Below are 25,062 nucleotides of genomic sequence, written 5' to 3'. Positions count from 1 at the left end.
ACAGGAAAGGTGGTGGGGGGTTTTCTGCCCTGTCTCTCAACTCACATTTTGTTCTCGTGGGCATGTGTGATGTCCCAGTTTCATTAGACTGTATTTGATCCCTGTTTACTACATTTTAATTAAACTTGGTTGTGGTTTAATTACATTCTCATTACTTTCAGTACCTTTTTTTCTTTTTTTCTGTCTGATTTTATTTGACCTTTGTGCTAAGTGTTGTGTTTGTAGCAGGGAGACACGCTGGGTTCCCCAGGCTGGACCAGTGGCACTGTGGTGTCAATCCACGTGCCATCCTGTACTTACTCACACCTGTGTCATTGTGCTCTGTGTTCCCTTTTCTCAGTTTATTTTGAGGGCTTTTGTACAGAAAGTAAATGCATTAACCATGAAGTGTGATCATCCAGAGAGGGAAAACACGTGCCTTGCTCTCGACTTGGCCAAGCAGCAGCCACATATTTATTAGACATGGTTTTCTTTTTTGGGCTTTTTGTCCCCCAAGCTTTTCTTATGGAATCTTTGCAGGGTTTCCTCCTTTCCTTCCTAGTTGTAGGAAGCATTTTGTTCTTCTAGACATGGTAGGTTTAGTCGTGGGGGATTATCACCTCATCAGTGGACTCTCTGAGGTGTTTGCTGCATGTGGGACGGTACCAGCCTCAACACAGGCAGCCCTTGAACCCATAGCCTGCCAGCAGAAGCCAAAATCCCTCCTTTGGCTCAGCCTTCCACATGGCAGGAGCTGGCTGGAAGCAGATGGAATGAGAGTTGTGAAGCGGTCGAGCTGGAGAAGGATTGTCCCTCTCGGACATCCCGGCTGGCTATCCAGCACCGCTGGCAGTAGGGAGCACTGTCCTGATCTCCCTGGTTTGGGACAGCACCTAAGGCAAACACTCTGTGCTATGACAGCAGTGCCACCTTGTCCTAGGACGTGGCTTGTGGCTACAGTCAGCAGAAAAAGAGAGCGCTCTCCAGCTGTGGTGAATCCAGGTTTATCAGGTCCCTGGCAAACCAACAGCCGAAGAGAAAGGCAAGGAGGTTGCAACAGCTTATAAGGAGGGAGGGAAACAGGGGAGGAGTCAGTCCTCTGGCGAATAGAGTTTTAGAGGGGAGCGGGATACAAAAGATTGACTTAGGGAGAACGCCAATGGGGATAACTTGAGAGTGGGGCCCCCGAACCACTCACTCCACGCTCTAGCTGGAAGTTTCTAGAGAGAAGGGTGAGAGCGGACAGGGCACCGGGGAGGGATTTGAGAAAGAAACATTAATCTCCAAGGCAACTGGGGAGGAGTTGGGATAACTGGCAGCACAAGGGAGGGAGGAGAGAACCAGGGCAGAACCATTACATAAAAAGGGGAAACGGAACAGTCCAGCTTGTACAAACACAACACAACAGAGTTGAGCATATTGGCCCCACAGAAAAGGCTCCATGGTATGGAAGTGGCATCTTCTGTTCCTACCTCTCTCTATCAAACATCAGATAAATCCACAGTGAAGTGCAGATTCTTAGCACAGCTGCTCAACCACATCAGTCCCTTTTGCTGTCAATCCTGCCCTTGCCAGTAATTCCTGTTTAGTCTGGACTCTCAGGTTCTCCCTAGGTACAATATTTCCATGCTGGCTGTGCCGAAAGCTCCACAGGGAGCTTGAAATGAGATGCCCTGATCACCTTCAAAAGGCATCCTGTGAAGTGTGAGGTAGCCAGATGTGCTGGCACAAGAGGGAGAATCCTTTGGGCAGGAGATGTTTAGACAGGCACAAACAATCGGTCTGTGCCACAAACTGAAGTGTTGCAGCCTGCACCAATACCACCACACCCTGAGGCTCAACCCTCACCCGCTGAGGAACACCAGGGCATTCGATCCAAGTATTTCACTGGCACTTGAAGGGAATTTCCATAGGTATAGCTGGGGACACTTACTAAGACCTACCGGTGTGTCTGTGTGGGTGCATGTGCGAGTTTAATTTAAACACTTAATAGATAATTGAGTGACTGTTGCGGTTACAGCAAAGTCTGTCGAATCACTTGGTAAATGTTAAATTAATCAATGATTAAGTGGTGCTAAATCCTTTTAGACATCAGCCTGTGGCCAGGACCGGAACTGTGCCCTCGGGCTGTCCGGACGAAGGCGTCTCTCGCTAATGCCGCTCCGTTAATGAGGCGGGGTTAATGAGCGGGGTGCCGCGTGTCTCCGCGCCGCGCGGGGGCGCTGTGCGGCGGGCCGGGGTCACGTGTGCGCGCCTGCCGGCCGGGGTCACGTGGCCGCCGGTGGCGGCGGCGGGGCCATGAACGCGGAGCGGGACCTGTCGCCGCTGACGCCCGGCGTGGTGCGGGCGCTCACCGACAAACTCTACGAGAAGAGGAAGGTGGCGGCCCTGGAGATAGAGAAGTGAGCGGCGGGAGGCTCCGGGAACCGGGAGGGCAGCGAGAATGAGGGCGGTGCCGGTGCGGGCGGCCCCGGTGCTGGGTCAGGGAGCCCGGCCCGGTGCCCCGGGAAGGGCGGGGAGAGGTGTTGCAGTGCCGGGTTTCTCTGAGGCCCCGGGGTGGCGGGGGCTGGCCCGTGATGCTTGGGTGGGTCCAGCCGTACAGCGGGAGGGAGGGGCCCGGCTGCCCGGTGGTGCGGGCACTGCGGGGATGGCGGGCACCCTGCGGTACCGGGGCTGCTGGCCTGGCACCCTGCGGGCAGGGGTTACGGTGACGCGGTGACCCTGTCGGGGACAGCGCCGTGGGCGGTGCTCGGGCAGCAGGGACCTCTCCCAGAGCTGCTCCCTGTCTGCCAGCCCCATCCCACCGGGCACCGAAACTTATCCCGAGTGTGCCAGCTCCTGGTGCCAGTGAGGACCCGCTGGCTCCGGGCGCATCCCACGAGCCCCTGACAAAAGGCTCAATCTGGCGGTAGGTGCCCGGTGCGAGGTGAATACGTGAGTGGCATCCCTGTAGAAATTCCTTGGAAATGTACTTCTTGCTCCGCTGTGACACGTCCAGAGTGCTGGTGCCTCTCCCCCGAGGCCTCACCCAAACTTGTCCCGTGCTGGATCCTGCTAGAGAGATGGGAAGGGTTACTGTCACCCCTGGCCATCGGGTGTTGCACTTGGTTCTTCCTGCACAGCTGCTGTTCCAGCAGATCTGGGCCTTCCTTTTGGATCATGCCAGGCAGAGGTCTGCGGGCACCTTCTGCTTTGGCCATGCGCCTGTGGTGTTGCTTGTACGTGTTCCTTGCCTGTCTTTTCACCCTCGCTGTGCTGGTCTGGGTGCCGTGCTTGGACACAGCTTTCCCTGGGAAGGACTGTGTTCTCTATGGGCACTGCCTGAGAGCTCAGCTCCTGCAGGAGATCTGAAACATTGCCTCAGGGTGCAGCCCTGCACACGGCTGGGGGCGATGGGCCAAACGGGTGGATGAGTTTTGGACCATGGTGAGCCTGCAAGGGGAGCAGTCAGGCAGTCGGTTATATGGGGGTGGAGTTGCTGTGCTGAGAGTTCAGTGGGGGATGTGATGTGGGAACTGCCTGCCTTGAACACGGAGGGTGCTGTCTGAGAGGTCAGCAGAGAAAAATGGCACCTGGGACAAGGGGAGTGTGTGCTCTGATTCAAACCCAACCCCGCGAGCCCCTTCTGCTGTTTGGTGTGTGTAGTTTTCTCTCTTTGTTATAGGAATGATTTATTGTGGGTGGGTTGCAGCGTTGCATGGTGGGATTCTCGCAGTGTCCTCATAACTCCAGCGTCAGCAGCGCTGGGTTGGTTCCCCCGTGGGGGAGCCGTTCTGTGTGGGTGCAGGCAGGTCACTCCTTCACGGGTCCCATTGGAGCGGCTGCACCTCTTCCACATGGGCACAGTCCTGGATGTTTATCAGACGGCACGGCCACAGAGGAGGAGCACTCGAGGCACTGGTGCTGGTCCAACTGGGTTTATTAGCGGAAGACCCGAGGGTTTAAGGAGAGAAGGAAAGCAGGGGTACAGCCACAGTTGAAGGGAGCCGGTGTCGGAGTGAGCTTGAGCCCCAAACCAGCGCAGGGCCAGGGTTTATAAAGGGAAAGGGTAGGCGGGGTCAGGGTACAATTCAACCAGTGGGGAAAGGACTCAGAGGAAGGGGACAAGGTGGGGTGATCGGGGGTACACCTGTAGGGATGTGGGGAGAGGGTGGTCTTGGGGCGAGGTCCTATGAGGGAGTGGGGAACGGGGAATTTTCCAGAAGGGAAGGAGTGGGCTACAGGTGATTGATGTCCCAGGGCGCTCCCACCCCATCTTCCCTGTCCCTTCCCACACAGCAGTACTTGAGTAACTTCTTTGCTGCATTGTGAGGGGTGATACTCTGTGCCTTACCCAAGCAGCTCTGCTCCAGCTTACTGTGCCCCAGGATTAAGGGTTTATGCTGGCCTTGCACCAGCCAAAGTCTGTTTTGGGGTCAGGCAGTTCATATGATCAAACTGGAAGTACAACCTGGGATGAGTGTGAGGAGGAAAAAGGCAAGGGCCAACCTTTTCTACAGATTTCACAGGTTTAGTTCATCTAAAACCCATCATAGAATGGCCCCAACAGCATCACTTCCATGTCCATGGCATCAAGCCAAGAGGGACTTGCTGCCTCTTTACTCAGGAACCACCTCCTCCTTCAGCTGATAGTGCAGGAACAGCTCCTGATGCTTGCAGGCTCCGATGCTGCACTTTTTGCCTCATTAGTTGAATCTTGAGTTCTTTAAACTCATGAAGGAAGTCTGTAAACTTACTCCTGTTTAAACAAAGCTGCATCTGTAAAACGTAGGTAGTAAAATGATCACCCCAGTGGTCTGTCATGCTCAAGCTCAGTGTGTTTCTCTTCTTAGAGCAGGACTGGAAATGGAGCCATTATCCCTAAAGTAGTCTGTGGATGTGGATCAGCCTGTAACTTGGAGAACTTGGCTTTGGATTAGGGAGAGTGAGGGAGGGACTGCCTGGTATCCCCAGGGCAAAAGGGAGCAGCTGCTTTGCACAGAGTGAGATGAGAAAAAAGCTGGTGTTTGTAATTTTGGGGAGGAAAAGTTCATTAACATCTTCTGTAATGGTTTTCCTGTATTATAAAGTGCGAGACTGCTCAGGAGTGCAAGATTCATATAGTGCCAAAGAAACCCTCTGTGGAGTTAGACAGTGAAAGCTTTCACACCTTTTTTGGTGGTTAAGGTAAAGATGATTACTTAGGTGACTTTTCGAGGCGCCTAAATCTGCATTATGGATAGAAATGCAAGCAAAAAGGAGGAAAAGAGCTGCATTGGCCGGGAATCGAACCCGGGCCTCCCGCGTGGCAGGCGAGAATTCTACCACTGAACCACCAATGCTCCTGCTGCCTGCACCCCTGCCTGCACCCCTGCCTGCGCCGCTGCCTGCACCATGGCCTGCACCTCTCTGCCTGGCCAAGAGCCCTGCCAACAGCAAACTGAGGCTGAAGGGCTGGGTGGGCAAGCTGGGACTTGGAAGCAGTTCTGTAGGCAGGAGCAGGGATATGGGTTTCTTCATCCACAGCTGATGTGTGTTAATTATCACTGAATGATGAGCTGAAAGTTACTAGGGAGAAGCAGGTATTATATATGGAAATTGTGTTGGCTTTTTGTTAAATATTGGGCTGTTTAGGAATATATTGAAATATACTGTTAGTAGTAAAGTTAAATATAATGGAGCATTAACTGAAGCACTGTATGGGTGGCAGGAAGGGTTCAAAACCATGGCACTGTGTGTAGGCCTGGTGTGCAGCAATTCACTGCCAAGCCACCAGGTGGGTGCAGGCTGAGGTCCCATCCTGTGCCATGCTGGGGGTAAATGACCCTGATAACCTGCCATGTTGGAGAGGGTGTTTGAAGACCTGGTAACGTCTCTGCAAGCACACAGCTGCACTGGGTTGGCCCTTGAGAGCACAGCATGGGCTGAGAGTTTATGAACACGTTGGAGGCTGCAGGCTGGAGCAGCAGGAGGGCAGGGAGCTGCTGGTGGATGTGAGTGGAGAGGAGGGGAGAGCTCTGGTTTCACTTTTGGGTTCCTTAAGGATTCCCCATTTCAGTACTGCTTTTTCTGATGCTTGTTGTGAAAGTCCCTGTCTCCATCACCAAGTCCCTCAATGTTAGTATCAGCCAGAACCTAAACCTCCCTGTGTGCCTCCCTGTCCTCTCCCCAGGCTGGTACGAGAGTTTGTGGCTCAGAACAACACAACCCAGATCAAGCACGTGATCCAGATCCTGTCCCAGGAGTTTGCACTCTCCCAGCACCCCCACAGCCGGAAAGGAGGACTCATTGGCCTCGCTGCTTGCTCCATTGCGCTGGGCAAAGTAGGTATGGGGGGGGTTTGGCTTGTGCAGGTTGTGGTGAGAGAACAGCAGCTCCTCTTGGGTCAGTGTGGTAGGAAGAGTCAGGCTGGTGGCCCTGCAGCTCCCTCCCTGCATTGCAGCCTACAACTGCCTTGTGTTGGAGTTTCCCCAGCAGACCCAGCCACACACCCTCTGGGCCCAGGAGCACTTTCTGGTCTGGGTTGCATCTTGGCAGCTGCCTAGGTGTGGTTAAAGGGCTTCTGTCCCTCTTCAGTTCCCAGCAGTAGGACTAGTTGGGTGCTAGTTTGTGTTAAAAGAGCTGACAAGAGTTGCAGCCCTTCCATCTCCTGCTGTGCACTGCTGACACTGGCCCACACAGAAATCCATCCCTGGCTCCCTCTGCCCTGCAGGCAGGAGATGAGGCAGATGCCCAGAAAAGCTGATTGCTCTCACTGTACCTGAATAACAAAATTCAGTAATAAAATTCAAAATTCATTAGTAAGTCCTGCCCAGCGTAGGTGCACTAAAGCCATCACAAGCCTGAGTATTCGCAGTTTCAGGGCAGCACCATCCCTTCCCCCTGTCTATGGCATGGTCCTTAGCTAAGCAGTCTCCTGGTGCCCCCAGGACTCTGGGCTGTACCTGAAGGAGCTGATCGAGCCGGTGCTGACGTGTTTCAATGATGCTGACAGTCGACTGCGGTACTACGCCTGCGAGGCTCTCTACAACATTGTCAAGGTGGCCAGGGGCTCTGTCCTCCCACACTTCAACGTGCTCTTTGATGGCCTCAGCAAGGTAAGAAGCTTCCTCTTAACCCCCCTGTACTTTTTGAGGACTAGTCATCATCATCTCCAAGTCAAACCAAGTTGTGCAAGGTTTTCTTTCCAAGCAAACTGGTTTACTTTGACCCAGACAGGTCTGAAGGACAGAATCACAGAATATTCTGAGTTGGAAGGGACCCACAAGGATCAGCAAAATGAGCAGTTTCTACACAGTAGCCACTGATACTGTGGGTATGAAGTTGACTGTAAGATACCTTGTTGTCTGTCCTCATCTCCAGGATGTATTCTCCTGCTCCTTGTTGAATGGTATTAGAAAATGAGCCTGAGAGAGCTGCTGCGGGCAAGGTGGCTCTGCAGCACTTTGGCTTTGTTGGGTCTGTAGTGTCAAAACTTTGTCTGTGTGTGTCTGGCTTTGCAGATTTTCATGGTAACCTGCATTTCTCTGTTCTTTGAGAGTGTGACTGCTGGCCCATGAAAACTTGCATAGCTTGGGGAGGTGATGTGTGCTTATCTCCCCCTTAGGGGAGAAGTCTCTCAGGAGAATTTTTTGGTGCCTAATAAGAAGTTGGAGATAAAGGGACTTCTGTATGTCTCTCCTTGTATTGTCAAAGGAGAGTAACAGTCCTGTGAGCCTATTGGGAGCTGTGCTGCAGAGCAGGGGGCAGGCCTGGGACCCACTGTTGCAATGTTTCTTTATTTCTGTTTTTCACAGCTGGCTGCTGATCCTGACCCAAATGTCAAAAGTGGCTCTGAGCTCCTTGATCGGCTCCTCAAGGTATTTTTGCTTTCCAAGAGTCCTTGGTGCAAGCTGGTGCCATGTCCTGGCTGGAAACATGTCAGTCCCCAAGGCTGCAGCTGCTAAAGCCATCCCACTGCAGTCCTGTGGCTGCTGTAAAAACATTTTTTTCTCTCACTGAGTGCAGCCTCTTCGATCAAGGCTCAGGTGGCCTTCTCAGGCAGCTGGGTGGAGGGGCTGGTGGGTTAACACAGTGCCATGTGTGCATTCAGCTCGTGAGGGCTGGTGGAAGCAAGGTTTGAGTCTGAGGATTGCAGTGCTGTGCCAGGCAGTGGGAAGGCTGTTCCTCTGCTCTCTCTCCCTTGCCTGAGGGAGTCATGATGTGAGTGGAGCTTCTGTTACTACTTCAGGGTGTGGGCTTGGTTCCCATTCCTGTTCTGCCTGCTGATGGGCTTTTACTGTCATAGACCTCCCATTTCCTTTTCTGCTGCTGTTCAGAGGTGAGCAGCTTCCTGCCAGGCCCTGCCCTTGCCCCTTGTTATCACACCAGTCTGCTGCTGCAAACCTTCCTGCTGGGAGATCTGCTCCACTGCACCAAGGCCAGGGACTTGGCCATGCAGCAAAATCTACCAAGCATGTGGAAAGAGCTGTAAAGGGAAGTCAGGGGACTCTCCCACACCATCCACGTGGCTGCATCAGAAGTGCTTGCTCATGTGTGCAGCACAGCACTGAGGCATGAATTAGAGAAGCTTCCCATCTTCCTGTTCTGCCAGGCTGGCACACAGCAGGCAGGAGCATCCCTGTCTGGGTCGTGCTCAGCATTAGTCTCTGCCTGAGGGGGATTGCATGATTCCTTCTCCCCAGGTCTCCTGACCTGCAGACTCATGCTTGTCATCTTTTTCCTGTCACGTGGCTTAAAAAGACTGGGTTAAGGTTGCTGCATGCTGGCAGTCATTCTGACACCCTCTGTTGGGCTCTGCAGGATATCGTGACAGAGAGCAACCAGTTCGACCTGGTGGGCTTCATCCCGCTGCTGCGTGAGAGGATTTACTCCAACAACCAGTACGCCCGCCAGTTCATCATATCCTGGGTAGGTGCACGGGCTGCTGTGTGTGCCTGCCACTCTGAACTCCAGGACAGTGTGTCCCATCAGCTTCCCATGTCCAGGCAATATATCCATGGCAATATGTGAGCTAAGGCACCTGGATTTATTTGGGCAGGTTTTTAAGTCAGCAGAATTTTTTTGCCTGCTTCTTTAAAAGTCCCACTCCCTGTCACCTTGTTGTTGCAGTGGCAGGGCCATGATGCTTCTGCCAGCCTGTTCAGGACATGGCACACCAAGTTAGAAAGTACACTCAAAGTGTTGCTTGTATAGATGGACATACTGTGCTCTAGAGGTTACAGTCTCCCAAGGGATAGTGCTAGGCTGCTTTCCATCATGCAGAGGTGATGGAGAGATGTTGCTCTCCAGGAGGCAAGGGATCTCCACTTGCTTTCGCCTTTCTGTGCAAAGCCGGAGCTCTTGGTGCTTAGCTGAGGTCTGGGGAAATGTGTTCCCTGTACTCCCCCTCTCAGTGGTACTGCTGCCACCCCAGGTCTGCCTGGATGTGTCTTGGCAGTCATTCCTTATCCCTGCTTTGTTTAGCAGAGCTGTGATTGGAAATGCAGCACTGCTGCAGGCTGATTGCTTGCTTGCTGTGCTAGTTCAGCTGCTTCCCAAGATGGGCAACTCCACAGTGCCCTCTTTTCCTTCCCCCCATCCCACACAGCTCAGTATCTGAATTCCTCAGTATCCTGCCAGATTTGGGCTGGTGATGTTAGTCAGCCTCTTGAAAACTCTCCTCTTCTTTTGTATTCCTCTCTGATCTAGATCCTGGTCTTAGAGTCTGTGCCTGATATCAACCTCTTGGATTACCTTCCAGAAATCCTAGATGGACTCTTCCAGATCCTGGGAGACAACAGCAAGGAGATACGGAAGATGTGAGTGTGGATGCTGGCTGGTTGCAAGGACTGTGTCGTGTTTGCTGTTCACCCATCACTTTCTCTATTGATTTCCAGCTCTTGCGTGTAACTGCAGTGAAGCTCTATGTGTGTGGTGAGAGACAAATTGGCTTGGGCCAAAGTGTCCTTGGCAAGGGTCTCCCCTGTCCCATGGTCGTGGAGGATGCCATACTCTGTACTGGGGGACAAACTGTTTTGGCTTGGTTGAGTTGTTGCCTTCCCAGCACCTGACTTCAAATCCACAGAGTCTCATGTGTGGTTCTGGGATGGGCATGAGCTCTCTGAAGAAACTTGCAGCATGAGAAACTTTCTTGGCAAGGCAGACCTCCATCCCAGCATCTCCTGGCTGGAGAAGAGAAGCAAGGATTGGGAGCTTGCTCCACAGATACAGTGCTGGTCCCAAGACAGAGACATTTTGCAGCGCAGGAATGTCTGCATGTTCTCAGGGAAGTCAAAGGATCTTGGCACTTTGTGCTAGGAGAGAGTGACTGGACTGGTTTTGTAGGGCATAAGTAAGTGGTGAGACTGGCCTGGGTCTATCCTGCTGCAGCGCCTTTCTAGATTCTCCCTATCTCTTTTTTCCCAGCATCCACATGTCAAGGAACAAGCACTGAAAGCTTTGGGCACCACCTGCCCCACTGCTCCTCATCTCAGGCACCTCCATATTCACAGAACCTGGGTGGCTGTGGGGGGCTCTGTGCTGCCATCACCTCTGTCCTTGCCCATGTGTGCAGTCTCTGCTGTGGGGCAGGGTGAGCTTGTCAGCCTCATCTTTCCTGCCCCTGCCTCTGTGCAAAGACACTTCTGCCATGCCACCAGCATCCCTCCATGTGCACCTGGAGAAGACAGTCTCCATAAGCTCTCCCTAATTGCTCTAAGGTGATCGAGCACTGACCAGCTGCTCTGCCTCTCCACAGGTGTGAGGTGGCTCTTGGGGAATTCCTCAAGGAGATCAAGAAGAATCCCTCCAGTGTGAAGTTTGCAGAAATGGCCAATATCCTGGTGATCCACTGCCAGGCAGCAGGTGAGTGTACAGGACCAGGCAGTAGCACCAGCCTCCTGGTTTGTGGTGCCAACTATAGATTCAAGCCAGGAGTTTTCCAGCAGGCTGTGCACCAGCTTAGCTGCTCACCTTTTTTTTGTCACTGTTCATGGAAATCCTGCTGGAAGGAGGGAACAGGCAGCTCTCCTGTAGTTGGCACAACTGCTTTTGTACTGCAGATTCCCCAGCCAGAACACAGATCTGGCATCCTCCAAAATGGAGGGGCCTAAAAAATATTTGGCACCTGTGGATATCCAGCACTTCTGGGAGGATCTCCCTAAGGTCTTACTGTAACCTCTGGTGGCCCTTGGTGCATAGGTCAGAGTGTTAAGGACCTGTGTGGGCTCTGTGCCAGTGCTGCACTGTAGCTCTCTTGGGTCTGCTGTGTAGGCAGAGGGTTACAGTTGCAGCTGGATGTGTTTCCTGAGAAGGATCTTGTTCCCAGGTTTTGCCCATTGCACTCTTTAAATGTTGCTGAATGGGAGTGGGTTTTCTGGGAGATAGAAAGGTATAGATAGTTTAATCAAGAGCAATCAATCTAAGTCTAACTCCCAATGAATTTACACTGTTTAAGCTTAAAATCTGGCCTTGCATCAGCAGAGTGCCATGGCAGTGGTGCCTTTTCCAGAATTTAGGGGGGTTGTTAAAACTCCACCTCTAGGAATGATGCTAGACCCAGAAACACAGCTGCAGTAGGTGTGACTGAAGAAATATCCTTATGCATTGGTAAGCTTGACAGAATACTTGTAAATGAGGAAACCTGCATTGTGGGTTGAACTGGGTTAACTGAAACCTAATGATTGTATTTCATCTGAAGCTCACTGGAAGTTCAGGTCTTACTGATCTCTGGAACTAAATTGTCTCAGATGAGCTTCTCTTGGGATGGAGCAGAGGCAGCTCCTTGCTTGCAGGTGGTCCTTAGCTGTGGAGCCAGTGCTGCCCTTTCCCTCACCTTTGCTTGTCTCACATCTTCCAGATGACCTGATCCAGCTGACAGCCATGTGCTGGATGCGGGAGTTCATCCAGCTGGCTGGCCGGGTGATGCTGCCGTACTCCTCAGGGATCCTGACGGCCGTCCTGCCGTGTCTGTCCTACGACGATCGCAAGAAGAGTATCCTTGTAGCTCAGACTGCTCCCCTTCCATTCCTGCTGCAACCCACAGGGAAGCGCCTGTTCCACTGCCTGCTTCCTGCCCTTGGGGTGCAGGTCCAGGAAAAGTTCTCCCACCAAGTGCTAACACCCACACTGGCCCTTTGGATGTGAGGGGGCTTGCAGTAGCTGGGCTGGGGCAGCTCTGATGGGGCTGCAGTGGCTTCTCTACCTGCCCACGTGTGGGACTGCATGTTCCTTACACTGCCTTCACTCAGACATCAAGGAGGTGGCAAACGTGTGCAACCAGAGCCTGATGAAGCTGGTCATCCCAGAGGATGATGAAATGGATGAGGCCAAGCCATCAATGACCATACCAGCAGAGCCCACCTCAGAGGAGTCCCTCTCCAGGCCAGAGACAGTGACTTCTGGTGAGTCCCAATTGGTCTGGGCCAGTAGAGGTGTAAGGAAGGTCAAGGGAATGTTCTCAAGAGAAGTTCTTGAGTTGGTTTGGTGTCCTGAAGCAGCTCAGAGTACATGGGATAGCTGTGCTTTATTTGGAAACATGTTGCACAGATGATCCTCTGGTGAGACAGACACACTTGTTGTAGGCTGAATGAGAGGGTCATTGGTCTGACCTGGAGCCCAGGTGGTGCTGCATTGCTGCATGCCCTGGTCAGCTTCCCCATCCTCTCACCATGCTCCCCTTCAACTTAGTCACCAAGTTGACCTGAAAAAGATAATTTTTAGTTTGGGAGCAGGCATCATCACCTAAAGAAGAGCTCAGAGAGCTGTGTTAGTCCTGGGAGAGCATCAACACATTCATGGAGGAGGATGTGTGTGGTGGGGAAGGGTAGAGAACAGAAAGGAGAAGAATTTTGGATCAGTTCCAGATTCATGGTGCTCTCCAGACCATCTTGCAGGTATTGTCCCTGTCCTAAAATTTCCAGAACATAAAAGGCAAAAGTTTGCAAATGGGATGGGAGACCTGAAGGGGAGTTCAAGTGAAAGAAACTAAGTGGTGCCCATGAATCAGTGCTTGGGAGCAGCAGTGGTGTTAGCCCTCCAACATCCCTTGGATGCTGTGGTCTTGGCATAACTAAACATTTCTTCTGGCACAACACATCTTTGTTGTCCAGGTGTGTGAAATCTGTGTTAATGTTTAAATCTCGAGGGCTCATCTGAGTTCTTCTAAAGCTGTGCCTTCAGCCCAGTGCTCTCCTGTAACACACCCACCAGTGGCTTTGGGAAAATCCTGCCGTGAGAGGGAGCAGGAGGATGGGATGAAGACTGGAGGATTTCCTTGTCCAACAGCAGCAGTGGGAGGCGGGGAAGCCGGGAGCTGCCGGGGCAGGGTGCGGTGGCTGTGGGGGCGTGGGCAGCAGCTGGGATTTGGGATGGCAGGGGAACACCGCAGGCGCCGGGAGGTGCTTACAGGACAGCATTGGTGGTTCAGTGGTAGAATTCTCGCCTGCCACGCGGGAGGCCCGGGTTCGATTCCCGGCCAATGCAATGTGCCTTTTCCTCCTATTTTTTTTGGTTTTTATCTGTAATGTGGACCCAGGCACATCAAAATATCAGTCTAAGTAAGCATCTTAGTCTTCAGTAAAAGTTCAAAAGCTTTCATTACCTACCTCTGTACAGTTTTTTTTACTAGAAGAGATAAAGCAGAAAAATCTACTGCCGTAGCACAGCGGTATTGTATTTCTTGTATTAAAATCTATCACAGAAGACCTTTAAAATATCAACAGAAAGCTTAATTGCTTAATTTTCAGCCCCTCTGGTATCAAATTGCACCTTGAAGCAGCCAGGATCAGATAAAATTCTGATGCCTTTCTATGAGAAACTCAGCTCTGTTCCTTGGGTGTGCTGATGTGGTGATGTTGCTTGTGTGAGTAGAGGCTGTTGGCACAAGGGGGCACAAAGAGTCAAGTTCATCTTGTAATGCTTTGTCACCGTGCTTGTGAGACCCAGTTTTAGCATGGAGCAGAGGTTGGAAAGCTGTTTGAGTCACTTGGCTTTGACCTGGAGTCAGGCTATGGCCAAGTGGAGATGTCCTGAGTTGGATTCTAGCTTCTCTATGCATGTGGTATGTTTAGGAATTGAAATCAAGAGAGTCAAAGGCAGCTCTGCAGTTCTGAGCTACTTCTTTGAGAATGGTTGAAACCATCAGCAGGATGTGTCTGGGTCTCTCTTATAGAGGAGGGGACTCAGTTTGGGGCAATGGTCTGAAGCTGTGCCCATCTGTATTTTGCTGGGTAAGTGGAGTTCTGTACTAGCTTGTCTGGCAGCAGGGAAGGGCTTGACAAGGAGAGTGAAATTCTCACTGCAGGCAGAAGGAACCCCTGGGGTCCCTGGACCCTCAATGACTGCTGATGTCTTTGCAGAAGGTTGTGCAGCTCTTCAGCCTCCCAGTCCTGCTGTCTACCTTCCCCACCACCCTACTAGCTGTGTCTCCTATTTTTCTACCCCCAGGTTCTCTGGATGCATCTGGTGACTCCAGCAACAGCGGTGTCTTCACAGTAACCAGGTGGGGTCTGTTTGTAGCTTCAGAGGGACTTGAGAAGAAGGGAAGGCTTCTTGGGGTACAGACAGTGACTGACAGGGGCTGGGCTGGGAGGCAGTTGGGGTCTCTTGGGTCCCAGTAGGGTGGATGACTGGGGATGCTCTAGGAACTGACTGCTTCTCTCTGATATATTTGCACCAAAATGTCTTGACTGTATGATGAACTGAGGTGTTTTTTCCCTGAAGAGACTGACCCTGTTCCATGCTGCTGTCTTGGCAGCCTACCACAGCCCAGGTCTGTGGGGCTGGACCTAGGGCTGCGCAGATCTTAGCCTCCTGCCAGCCTTCTGTGGCATTTTTCAGCCCTGCCCAGCATGACCTCTCCTGCAAATACCTTTCTTCCCATCCAGCTATCTGAACTGGGGGACAAATCCATCTGTTCTAATAGGTTTCCTTTCCTCCTGCTGCCTGCAGTTCCTTTACTCAGAGGCAGTGATTTCCAACACTTTAATTGTGCTGATGCTTATTTTTATTTGTTGTTGTGATCCCCAAAATAGGATTGCCTTGCTTTAGCTGCATCCTACCAGTGTGATGCCCATCACAATACATCCCAGAGCAGTGCAAGCATCAGCTTTTCAAGTTGATTGTCTGTACTCTCTGTTCCTTTTTTGCATTTCTGCACAGCCCAGCTACTCCTTGGTCTTAATGATGCCCTTAATTTCTTTCTCTCTTGGAAGTACAGGTCATTTCATTGGCACCTGGATGTTGGTTTATGGTGGTTAAATTATTTTCCCTGGCTTTTTTGTGGTTGGTGTGTCCTGACCCTGCTCAACCCTTGAAGTTTAGCAAGTGCAGAAGTAGATGTGCATAAGGCTGAAATGGGGAGCTAGGTGGGGAAAGAAAAAGAAGAGGCATTGAGTCAGGAGGACAAGTGATAGCCATGGCTCTGTGCTGAAGATCTTGTACATAAGGGAGAGAGGAAATGAAAACTGAAGAGGGTCAGAAGCAGGGAGAGCTGGGATGACTTGTCCCAGTGTCACTGAGAGCCGGAAGGAGAACAGCTGCTCGAGCTGAAATGTTCTGTCAGCAACTCAACCACCAGGAAAAACCATCTGGGACAGAAGGCAAGACTCTCCATAGACCTGGTTTTGCAGAGGGACTTTTTCATGAGCCTTCCTTTGCCCTTTTCAACAGGAGACTCCAGGCTTCACCGTGGGGTTACCTGCCCTGTGTGATCTCTCCGCTGGTCCAGTGTTGGCACCTGAATAATTTTCACCGCTGCCTCTGTTGTGGGGGACTGACACGGGATTGGGGGAGGGCTGTACACGGCTGACAGAAGCCCTGGACATCTGCCTGGTGCTCCATGCATTGCTCAGGCTGTCTGGCTTGGCTGGAGCTGGAGGAAGGCGGGAGCTGGCACCCGTGGCCCTCAGCAGCCATAATTCACACCGGAGAGCGGCAGCTGCCACACTCTGAATGCCCACTGGGTGTCAAGGCAGGACTGCAGGAAGCCGTTGTGTTGCTGGGAAAAGCTGGAAAGCCTGCAAACAGAGGAAGTTGCAGCTGCCTTTTAAGATGAAGTCACTCTGCTTCTGTTTTTGTTCTTTCCCCCCCTCCCCCAGCGATCAAGTGAGGGAGCATGGCCGAGCGCCAGGCATGCGGCTCTCACGCCCCCTTCCCCTGCCCTCCCCAGCTGGCTGCAGAGGGACAGTGCTGCTGCAGCAGGGAAGAGAGGACCTTGGTCAATGGGGGCAGAGGAGATCATGGCCTGGCGTCTGCAGAGGGCCATGTTCTGGGAAGATGGCATCCAAGAAGATGACAAGGCCTGACTGCTCAACACATGGATGGCCGGGCACATTCCTGTGGCCACAAACTGACACGTGCAATCCCCTTGCTCCTAAAATGTGTCTAAAAATTCTTCCCAAGTATTTGCCAGCTTTACTTGGGGGGAGTTTCCTGGTGGCATCCACTAGGAGATGGAGACTGTGTCTGTGCCAAGACAGAATCTGAGGCTCCTGGGAGAGCCTGACTATGCAGGGCTGGAGGGGTTTTGGGGTTCCCTGTCCAGATGGGGGGCCCCACTTCTAGCTTCTGCAAAAAGTGTCACTGGAAGTGGACCAGAACCACATTTCAAAGGCACTGGATCCTTCTCATGGCCTGGCTGAGCATGCTGCTGCTGTGTTAGCTGGTGTGAGCCTGGATCAGGAAGGGGAGGTGGAAGCATGGCTGCTGGAGCAGAGCCCGGGCTTCCTTCCGTTGGTCTGAGCTGCCACAGGAGAAGATCCAGATGTCTGTCCTGCGTCAGTGGACCAAAACAGCTGGAAAGTGCTTTTTAGGCTCTTGTAACTGCATTGGTGTTTCAAAACAAAACCTGGACAGTTTGAGACAACTTCCTGATGGTACTACTGGGCAGAGGGTCAGGCACAGCTGGAAGCTTTCAGTGTTAGGCTGTCTGCATGTTGGGACAAAGTTGATGGGATCACAGTCCCTCACCAAACTAGATAAGGGACATGAAATCTCCAAGAAGAGCCTTTGTGATACTTCCTGGGGCAAGGAAGTCTTCTTGCCTTAGGTGGTGGTGAGCAACACATGGACATGTAAAGTTGTGTGTTGCTCTGCAGAAGGGGCAAGTGGCTGCCACGTGGCTGAACTGCCCAAGCCTGCAATTAAACCAGGCTTTTAAATGTGGTAGTTAGTGCTTCCTACAAAGCTAAAATAGCTGCTGCTTGTCTCATGCTGGAAGTTGCTGTACCCCCATGCCCAGAGCCTGATGCACCTTGAAGGTGCGTCTGGGGAGCTCATGGAGGTGGGAATACTTTGGTGGAGATAGGAATGGTGTTGGGTGCTCTGCAGCACCCAGGGGATGGTTGGCTGAAAACAGCATGATGGCTTGCTTTGAGCTAAGGCACCAAGCCTGCCTTGGAATCCATTCTCCAGCAGCTTGTTTTGCACAGCTTTTAGGTCCAGAGTGGCTCTTTCTGGCCCTTCTCTCCAGCCTGGAGTGAGGAGATGACTTCCCTTTGCTGCTCCCACTTCATGCTTGGGTGGGTGAGCTGGAGGGCAACCCCAGGCACGCTGCCCCAGCCCTTGTCACAGTGATCTCCAGCTTGTTGGACTGGATGCCTCTGCCTAGACCTTGGCCTCATCGCTTCCCTGGGAGATCTTGGAAACTGCAGTAAGCAGAAGGAAGCCAAGAGCACTGAAATGAGAGCAATGAAGGACAAGAAAGTGACAGCTTGTGGAACCAATAGCAGAGAGGAGCTATTTATCTCCTGGCCACTGGCTCGAGCCCGTTGAGCAGCACAGCTGCCAGCCTGTATGGGAGCTGCCCTTGTGACTTGGACCACAGTGAAAGAACCTGGATATTTCCACCCTTGGCAAGGCCATTTTGCTGGGCTTGCCTAAAGGCTAGATCCTGGCCTGGACCTTAACCATGTCTGAAAATGGGGTCAGGAAAGCAGCTGGACCAGGCAGGAGGCCAGGAGAAAGATGACAGCTCAGACATTGGCAGAGAAAAGGTGACTGCTGAGGAGAGAGAGAGCAGAAGCCCTTGAAGAAAGGGGAGAAGTGAGAAAATGCATTGATAAAGGACATGGAGTGAAAAACATTGCTGTGGGTTGAATGTAGTGGGAAAGTAAGCTCAGTCCCCATGCTGAAGGTGCTTTCTGAAATGGGGGGATGTGCTATGGGATGGGTCTTCTGCCCTGCCACTGAGCTTGAGCAAAGACTCCCAGTGTTCAGAGGTGAGAGCCTGGCACAGCCCCCATCATTGCTCAGTTTGCCCTAAAAGCTGTTCTCACTGTCACAGGCGAGCAGCAGGGGCGGTGCCAGGGCCAGGCTCATCCTCGGGAGGAGAATCTGGGGTAGTGGGTTAGATGGAAGTGATTGCATCTGACATCTGCCCTGCCGCAGATGCCGGCGCTGGGAGCGGCGAGGCAGGCCCAGGGGATCACATGGATGCAATGCCATTACTGCTGCTCCCTCTGCCTGGGGATTAGGGAGAGCCAGGCTGAGCTGCCAGCCCAGTTCTGGAGCTGCAGCAGCGCTCAGCTGCTGCCATAACCCCTGCAAAGTGGGGTAGCCCATGGCGGTCTGGTGCCACTCTATCCCAGAGGATTGGTGAGAGGTTTTTAGCCCAGTTTCCCATGTTCATCAGACCTCTCTCCTTTCATGGTGGGGCCTGGGTTTTGTGCTGAGTAAAGGAGCTGCTTCTCCCCCAGCAACCCCCCTAAAAGGTTTATCTGAGCAGCTGTGGACAGAGGGTAGCTGGTGGGGAGCTTTTCCCAGCTGGAATCCCTCCTAGTGGGAGCTGAGCCCAGCAGAGCCACAGGGCAGTGATACACAGTGTGGCTGGGGGCTGCCTGGCTCCAGGCCAGCCTGGTGCTCCCAGCCACCTCTGGGGTCCACTCAGGTGGGTTTTGGGTTGAGCCACCCAGGATTTCTCCCCACATACTGCATCAAGAGCAGTGATGGAAGAGGGGTTTTCATGAGTGATTTTGACACAAACCAGATTGGAAATTGCTTGTAGAAGTCATCTCTACTGTGCTGTTAGAAGTCCAGCATCAGCAGACAGCAGTGCTGTGGCAACCCATGGCACCCTGCATCCTGCCCACTTACCTCACAGCAGCGTGGAGCTGGTGGGATGTGACAGCGTCAAAGCCACCTCCAAACTGCCCAGCTTCAGGCACCAATTCTCTGTGCTGTCCTTTTGGCCTCTTGCTTCTGAAAACATGCATTACCCTGAGGTTTCTTTTTCCCCGTCGTGTGCAGGCATTGTGTATATTTGGTGTGGAGGTGTTACTGGGTCAAGGTTTCATTCTCCTCTTCCATCTGAAGCCTGTACTGGGAGCATGGCAGGCTATGCAACTGCCACAGGAGATGGTTTTGCAGGAAAACCAAATACAGTGTTCATTCAGGCTGGCTGAAGTGAACTGGGATGCTGCTCCCTTGGACATTTCTCCCAAACTCCTCATGCTCTGGTCCCTCCTTCCCCTCAGTTCCGTGTGTCTGAGCATTTCGCCCTCGGCTGTTGTTTTCAACATCAAAGTGAAATGCAATTTGCAGCCCCCAGCATCTGTTATGTGAGGCAGATCAAGCAGTCAGATCCCTGCAGGGCTCTGAGGGGCTGCAGCCTCCTCGTCTCGCCCTTACAACGTGTGTCCTGGGGAAGATCAAATCCTATTAAGCCACAGCTCTACTTGCAAATTATACCGTGAGAAATCTGCCCCTTAGGATTTCTTATCAAACAAGATGCATGGCAGCTCTGTGCAGGCTGGAAAAATCGGCAAGAGCCTGGTCCAGCCTTGAATAATTCAGTACTTGGGGTACCACATGGCTCTTGAGTGCAGCCTCCCCTTGGTGGTCTTCTCCAACCATCTTGGTTCTAATCATTATCTCTCCTTAAAAGAGTCTCCTGTGGCAGATGCTTCTCATATTCTTGCTGTCAAGGAGGTGGGAAACCATCAGGTAGATTTCAGGATCACAATCAGGACATAAAAATGCTGTATCATGACAATTTCTGTGTTGGGATCACCTGTCCCAATGCAAGTCCTAGCTATTAGGGAGAAAAACTGGGGGCCAAGAGCTAAGAGTCTGCAGCAGCTGTCCGTTTCTAACAGAGACAATGTCCTGGTGAACTAAGCAAGTTACTTCCTCTCATCTCTTGTTTATTATGAAGGATTATCCTGATCTTTTGGGATGGCTTTTGGGAAGCAAGATGAAGGTCTCAAGGCAGGGTTGTAGCAGAGAGCTGCATCCCAAACTCACTGCCAGACAGGGCACCATCTGCAGTTCTCAGCACAAATCCACTGGGATCAGTGGAACCTGGAAGCCTTCATCAGGTTGGAGCTGAGTACAGTGGGTTAATGTTCTCTCAAAGTGTTTGAGCTGGCCAGCCTTGAGGTGGATTCCGAGTGTATTTTATGGATCTCTAATCTTTGAACCCCAAATCTAGCAAGTGCACTATGGACCAGTTTCTCACACAGCCATGATACTGTTTTCATTTAGAGTGGTGCCTTTCTATGTGTAGGTACCAGCTGTTTTGGGAAAAGTGGTCACACTCAAAGCGCCAGAGATTTCTGTTGCTTCCAAGGCATTACATGAAAGGAGAGTGGCTGTTTACTTAGGTAGATAGGACAAGGGGGAACAGTTTTGAACTAGGAGAGATTTAGGTTAAATGTTAGGAATAAACTCTTTACTCACAGGATGGTGAGGCACTGGCATGGTTTTCACAGAGAAGTTTTGGATGGCCCATTTCTGGAAATGTTCAGGGCCTGGCTGTACTAGCAACCTCATGTAGTGAGGGTTTGAGCTAAGGTGTTTGATGCAGCCTCTGGAGTGTTGTGGACATGGGAGGAATGAGTTGGATGTAACACTGAACCAGCCTCTTTTCTTTCCATGCAGCTGTGAGAGGATACAGGTGACCTTGAACCTGGATGGAATAGTTCAGGTGCTGGACTACCACCTTAGTGATACATCCATTGGGATGATGACCAGAATTGCAGTCCTGAAATGGCTTTACCACTTGTACATCAAGACTCCTCGTAAGGTAAGTTGGGGACTCAGCATTCGACTGAGTTTGTCATCTCCCAGCCTGTCCCATTGCCTTGACAGCAGTGCAAATTGTCATTGTCTTGGTAGTTTTGCAAATGTGTCCACCTGCCTTTTCTGAGAAGGCTTTGGCTGCCAGGTATCCCATAGCTTGAGGAAGAAGAGCTCTCCAGCTCAGATGGAAAGTGCTGGTGAAGCTCTTGGCAGCCTCCCTCAGGGCAAGTGTCCTGTGGCTGGGCATGACCAGGCCTGTAGGACTGATGCCACCCATCCTTGTGCTTCCAGATGTTCCGACACACCGACAGCCTCTTCCCCATCTTGCTGCGGACCCTCTCAGATGAGTCGGATGAGGTAGGTGCTGCAAAAATCCTGGAAACTTACTGTCTCCACATCTAGCTGGCCTTTGGGGTTTTGGTGGCACTGAGGTATTTTGTGAGGCTTGGCCAATGTTGGCACTGAGGGGTTTTACCAAGTTGGCCAAACTGAAGAAGACCCAATGAAGAGCCTGCAAGTACTTGCCCAGCTGAAAACCCTGATGTCTTGGGCGTTCTCTGATGTATGAACATTGTTCTCCATCTCGGAGAGTTGATCATTCAAAGCAGCTCCTAAGAATCCTTTTTGTCTGCCTGGGAAGGCAGATGGGGCATCACCCATGGGACTGGGGTCATGGGAAGAACCTTGTTGAGTGGGAGTTCAGGTGCTTTGCAACAACCTCTGTAAAGATGGAAGGGGGATTGTGTCTAAGCTGGCAGTGCCAAATCCATATTCATGAGGCATTTAAGCAGCACCCACTGCTTGGACAGCAAAGCAGCATTGCCTGGCAGGGCTGCAGTAGATGCCCAGTGGCATCAGGTTGGCTGGGAACCACTCAGCTTGGTAGTGAGCAGAGATAATCAGGCAGCTACCTGGGTCAGCTTGCTCTGCTGTTGAGCTCTTCATCTTCCACCTCCCAAGGTTCTGCACCATTTTCCTGCTTCCTTGTCCTGCTTCTTCACCCTTCTTCTCTGGTTCCAGTCATCTCAGTTTTGGTGGTGTTGTTGTCTTATCCCCCTCTAAGTTGTTCCCTGGAGCATTTCAGTGCTTGGGTGGGAGGCCAGCAGCATGGCCCACAGCTGGCCCAGGCACTGGTAGAGCCTCCATCATCAGCTGGATCCTCTTGCCCAGAACTACAAATGGTCCTGGCTGGTTTCTCATCCCAGACCTTCCTCATGGAATAAAAATCACACGCTGTTCTGTGCATTACATGGTCAGAGCACCAAACCCCAATACTGCAATAAATCCCATGTGTGAGGGGGTTGTTAAGAGAGGAGGGAAGGGAATGAGCAAGCAAGGGAATGACTTGCAAAGGCAAGCAACTCCCTGGCCATTTTCCATCCCCTGCTGCTTACAATGCAGACCTTTCCAAAAGAGTCCCCGAGCACACATCTGCCTTTGCAACGCTCTAGAAAGCCTGCATCTTGCAGATAGTCTCTCCAGCTTGGCAGGAGATCTCTGTGAGTCATGTTGCAATTACACTGCTTATTAATATTTGAAAAAAACAGTGAAGAAAGGACCCTGGTGGTGCATTTCCTCCATGTGACATAACTGGGAATGGCTCAAAAGTAATTTTAAGCTGATTTATTTAATCCTGGCTTCTATTTATTTAAATGTTTGGAGGTGGCTTTTTTTTTTTCTGTAAGGAAATCCATAGACGAGTCAATCCATTAAACACCACCACTCAGCTGGCTGTCAACCAGATGTGCTGCTTTCTGCAGAGGAAATAGAAATGACTGAAATAGTAGGGAGGTTTTGAGCTGGACATTTTTGGGAATGATGAGGACACTCTGAGCTAACTGACCTGCTATGTCAGTGCCTGTTAGGAAGGGGGATGTGGGGTGCTTGCTTAGCCAGTGCAGTATTTCTGTCCCAAGTCACCTGCAGGCTGTGACCCCTTCCCAGAAGCTTCTGGATAACAGCTCCTGGATAACACCTGGTCAGCATGGGGGCCTGTGTGAGCTAAAGATCAGCTCTGATGAGGAAGCATCTCTCTCCTCTTTCCAGATAGGGCTGTGCACATTGTGTGGTGTAGCACGAGGTGTACACTCATCCTCAGAGGGTTTTTGTGCTTTGTCCTGTGATGCTGCCCTCCCCAAGGGAACCTGCTCAGCAGCAGTGTCAGTATCATCTTTAATCCCAGCAAGGCTGAACATCCTTCTGTAGTGCCTAGAGTTCTCCTCGCTCCTGTACACACTTTGGAGGCTACCTGTCATTCTGCTGATGTGCCCTGGAGCAGCTGTTTGTTACCAGCTCATCACCAAAGGATAATCTGGCTTCAGAGGGTCAGTGCTAGTCTGTGCATCAGACTGAAAGACTGTACTCAGGCACCTTATTTTTAAGGTCTTGTCTTGCTGAGCTGCTCTCAGTCTCTCTCTGCATTGTCATAAATAATCAAGCTCAAAGCAAAGGAAAACTCATGCTGGATGGAGCCAGATCCATGCCCCTTAAGTTCTCACCCCTGTTTTTGTCATTCAAGTAGCACAGGGTGTTGCACCACCTCCACTGTGCTGAACAGGGGCCAGTAACTCATGATGCATCTGCAGTGTCCTGAGTCATCTCTGCCATCTCTCCTATTCCCCTTCCTACCCAATTCTCCTGTGCCTGTAAAGAAATGGTCAAGAGACCTCGTTAAGATTCACAAAGGCAGCACAGAGAAGTTGGAGCAGAGCTGAAGCAGGCAGTTCCCTTTGATATGTAGACAAGTCAGGATCCAGGATTCCTCTCTGTCAGATGCTGTGCTGCTGCACTGCGTCACCTCATGCTGCTTCCTGTGCTTCCTGACAGGGAGATGTTCTGTCCTGCCTTTGAGACCTGGTTTTGAAGGCAATCTATGAAAGCCCTGCTTAAAATTTGATGTGCTTGAAAACTTCCTTCCAAGACGTAACTGGATCCTGCTGGGAGTGGGTTTTTCTGCACTATCTGCTTGCTGCCCTGGTTGAAAAACTGATGTTAGAAGAGATGAAAAGTTAGGAAATGATATTTGGGAGCAGTGAGTGGGACCTTTCCATCTGCAGGCTTAAGGCACCACTGCTGATAGGCACTGCTGAAAAGAAGACACATTCTTCAATTTGCCTCCTTCTGCAAGTTCATGGTGCAAAGGCAGCTTTGGATGTAGTCTCTCAGTTCCCTGGATTCTGAATAGATCCAGGCACTGAGCTGAAGTGAACACAATAGGAGCTGAGGCATCTCTGAGAAAACTGCAAAGCAGTGACGCTACTCAGTTTCTTTCTTTGCTTTTTCCGGCTCTTTTTCTTTCTTTGCTTTTTCCTTTTTCTGGCTCCAGAATGGAATGGTTTCTTTATGGCTGAACATGTTCCTGTTTGCTTATCTGCTCCCCTCAATCTTGTTGGGGGTTGAAAGTTGTGCTGGGACTTTTGTCTGAGTCATGCAGGAATGACGCATGAGGTGGAGCTGGTGTCTGATGTGAAGCAGGATAGACTCTGGCTTCCTCAACTCTGCTAACATGAAAACCAGGGCTGGGCAAGGCTTTGAGTACAGAAGCACTTCTTTCAGAAGTCTCCTCAAGAGTTGGTGACCTTCTCTAGAGAGAGTGAACTAAGCCTTGGCTGCTACTGACTTTGGAGGGCGGGTTTAGATGAGTTACTAAGAAGAAATTCTTCCATCTGAGGATGGTGAGACACTGGCACAGGTTGCTGAGAGAATCTGTGGCTGCCCCGTCCATTAAAGTGTTCAGGTTGGGTGGGGCTCTGAGCAACCTTACCTAGCAGAAGGTGTCTCTGCCCATGGCAGGGGGTTGGAACCAGATGGTCTTTAAAGGTTCCCTTCCAACCCAAACCATTCTGTGATGTACTTGAACCTCTGCATGGCCCTCGAGCCAACTTCCCACAAGAAGCTGAAATGTTCTGCCCTCTCTTGGGTTTCCAGTATTAAACTAGAAGAGAAGAAAACCCTGGGATGGTGGTATACTGATAGTCATCTCTTTCCTTTGCATGTCCTGCTGCCGTGTCTTGCTGCAGCACTGCAGGGTTTCAAAGCCAGGTCTGTGCCCTGCTCAGAGCTCTGCTGTCACACTGAATCCTGGTGAACTTCTCCTGTCACACC

The 25,062-nt window shown here is 51.5% G+C and overlaps 1 protein-coding gene and 2 non-coding genes across 3 annotated transcripts in view; 2 read left to right on the top strand and 1 right to left on the bottom strand.

The window, feature by feature from the left end:
* Positions 1-2,228: 2,228 nt before the first annotated feature.
* Positions 2,229-25,062, top strand: part of VAC14 (VAC14 component of PIKFYVE complex) — a 59,547-nt gene continuing 36,713 nt past the window's right edge. Inside the window, exons 1-12 of the mRNA XM_054640591.2 lie at positions 2,229-2,381; positions 6,131-6,281; positions 6,888-7,055; positions 7,755-7,817; positions 8,761-8,868; positions 9,649-9,758; positions 10,697-10,803; positions 11,798-11,932; positions 12,189-12,341; positions 14,386-14,440; positions 20,818-20,962; positions 21,250-21,315. Of these exons, the coding sequence (XP_054496566.2) occupies positions 2,278-2,381; positions 6,131-6,281; positions 6,888-7,055; positions 7,755-7,817; positions 8,761-8,868; positions 9,649-9,758; positions 10,697-10,803; positions 11,798-11,932; positions 12,189-12,341; positions 14,386-14,440; positions 20,818-20,962; positions 21,250-21,315 (1,365 nt within the window). The 5' untranslated portion in view covers positions 2,229-2,277. The remainder of the gene's footprint in view (positions 2,382-6,130; positions 6,282-6,887; positions 7,056-7,754; positions 7,818-8,760; positions 8,869-9,648; positions 9,759-10,696; positions 10,804-11,797; positions 11,933-12,188; positions 12,342-14,385; positions 14,441-20,817; positions 20,963-21,249; positions 21,316-25,062) is intronic.
* On the bottom strand, positions 5,230-5,300 carry TRNAG-GCC (transfer RNA glycine (anticodon GCC)). The gene has a single exon. It is a non-coding gene; the product is annotated as a tRNA-Gly (tRNA).
* Positions 13,352-13,422, top strand: TRNAG-GCC (transfer RNA glycine (anticodon GCC)). The gene has a single exon. It is a non-coding gene; the product is annotated as a tRNA-Gly (tRNA).

This window comes from Agelaius phoeniceus, chromosome 12 (assembly GCF_051311805.1).
Source record: "Agelaius phoeniceus isolate bAgePho1 chromosome 12, bAgePho1.hap1, whole genome shotgun sequence".
NCBI lineage: Eukaryota > Metazoa > Chordata > Aves > Passeriformes > Icteridae > Agelaius > Agelaius phoeniceus.
The sequence above is the reverse complement of the archived record's forward strand: the minus strand, read 5'-3'. Positions and strand labels throughout refer to the sequence as shown.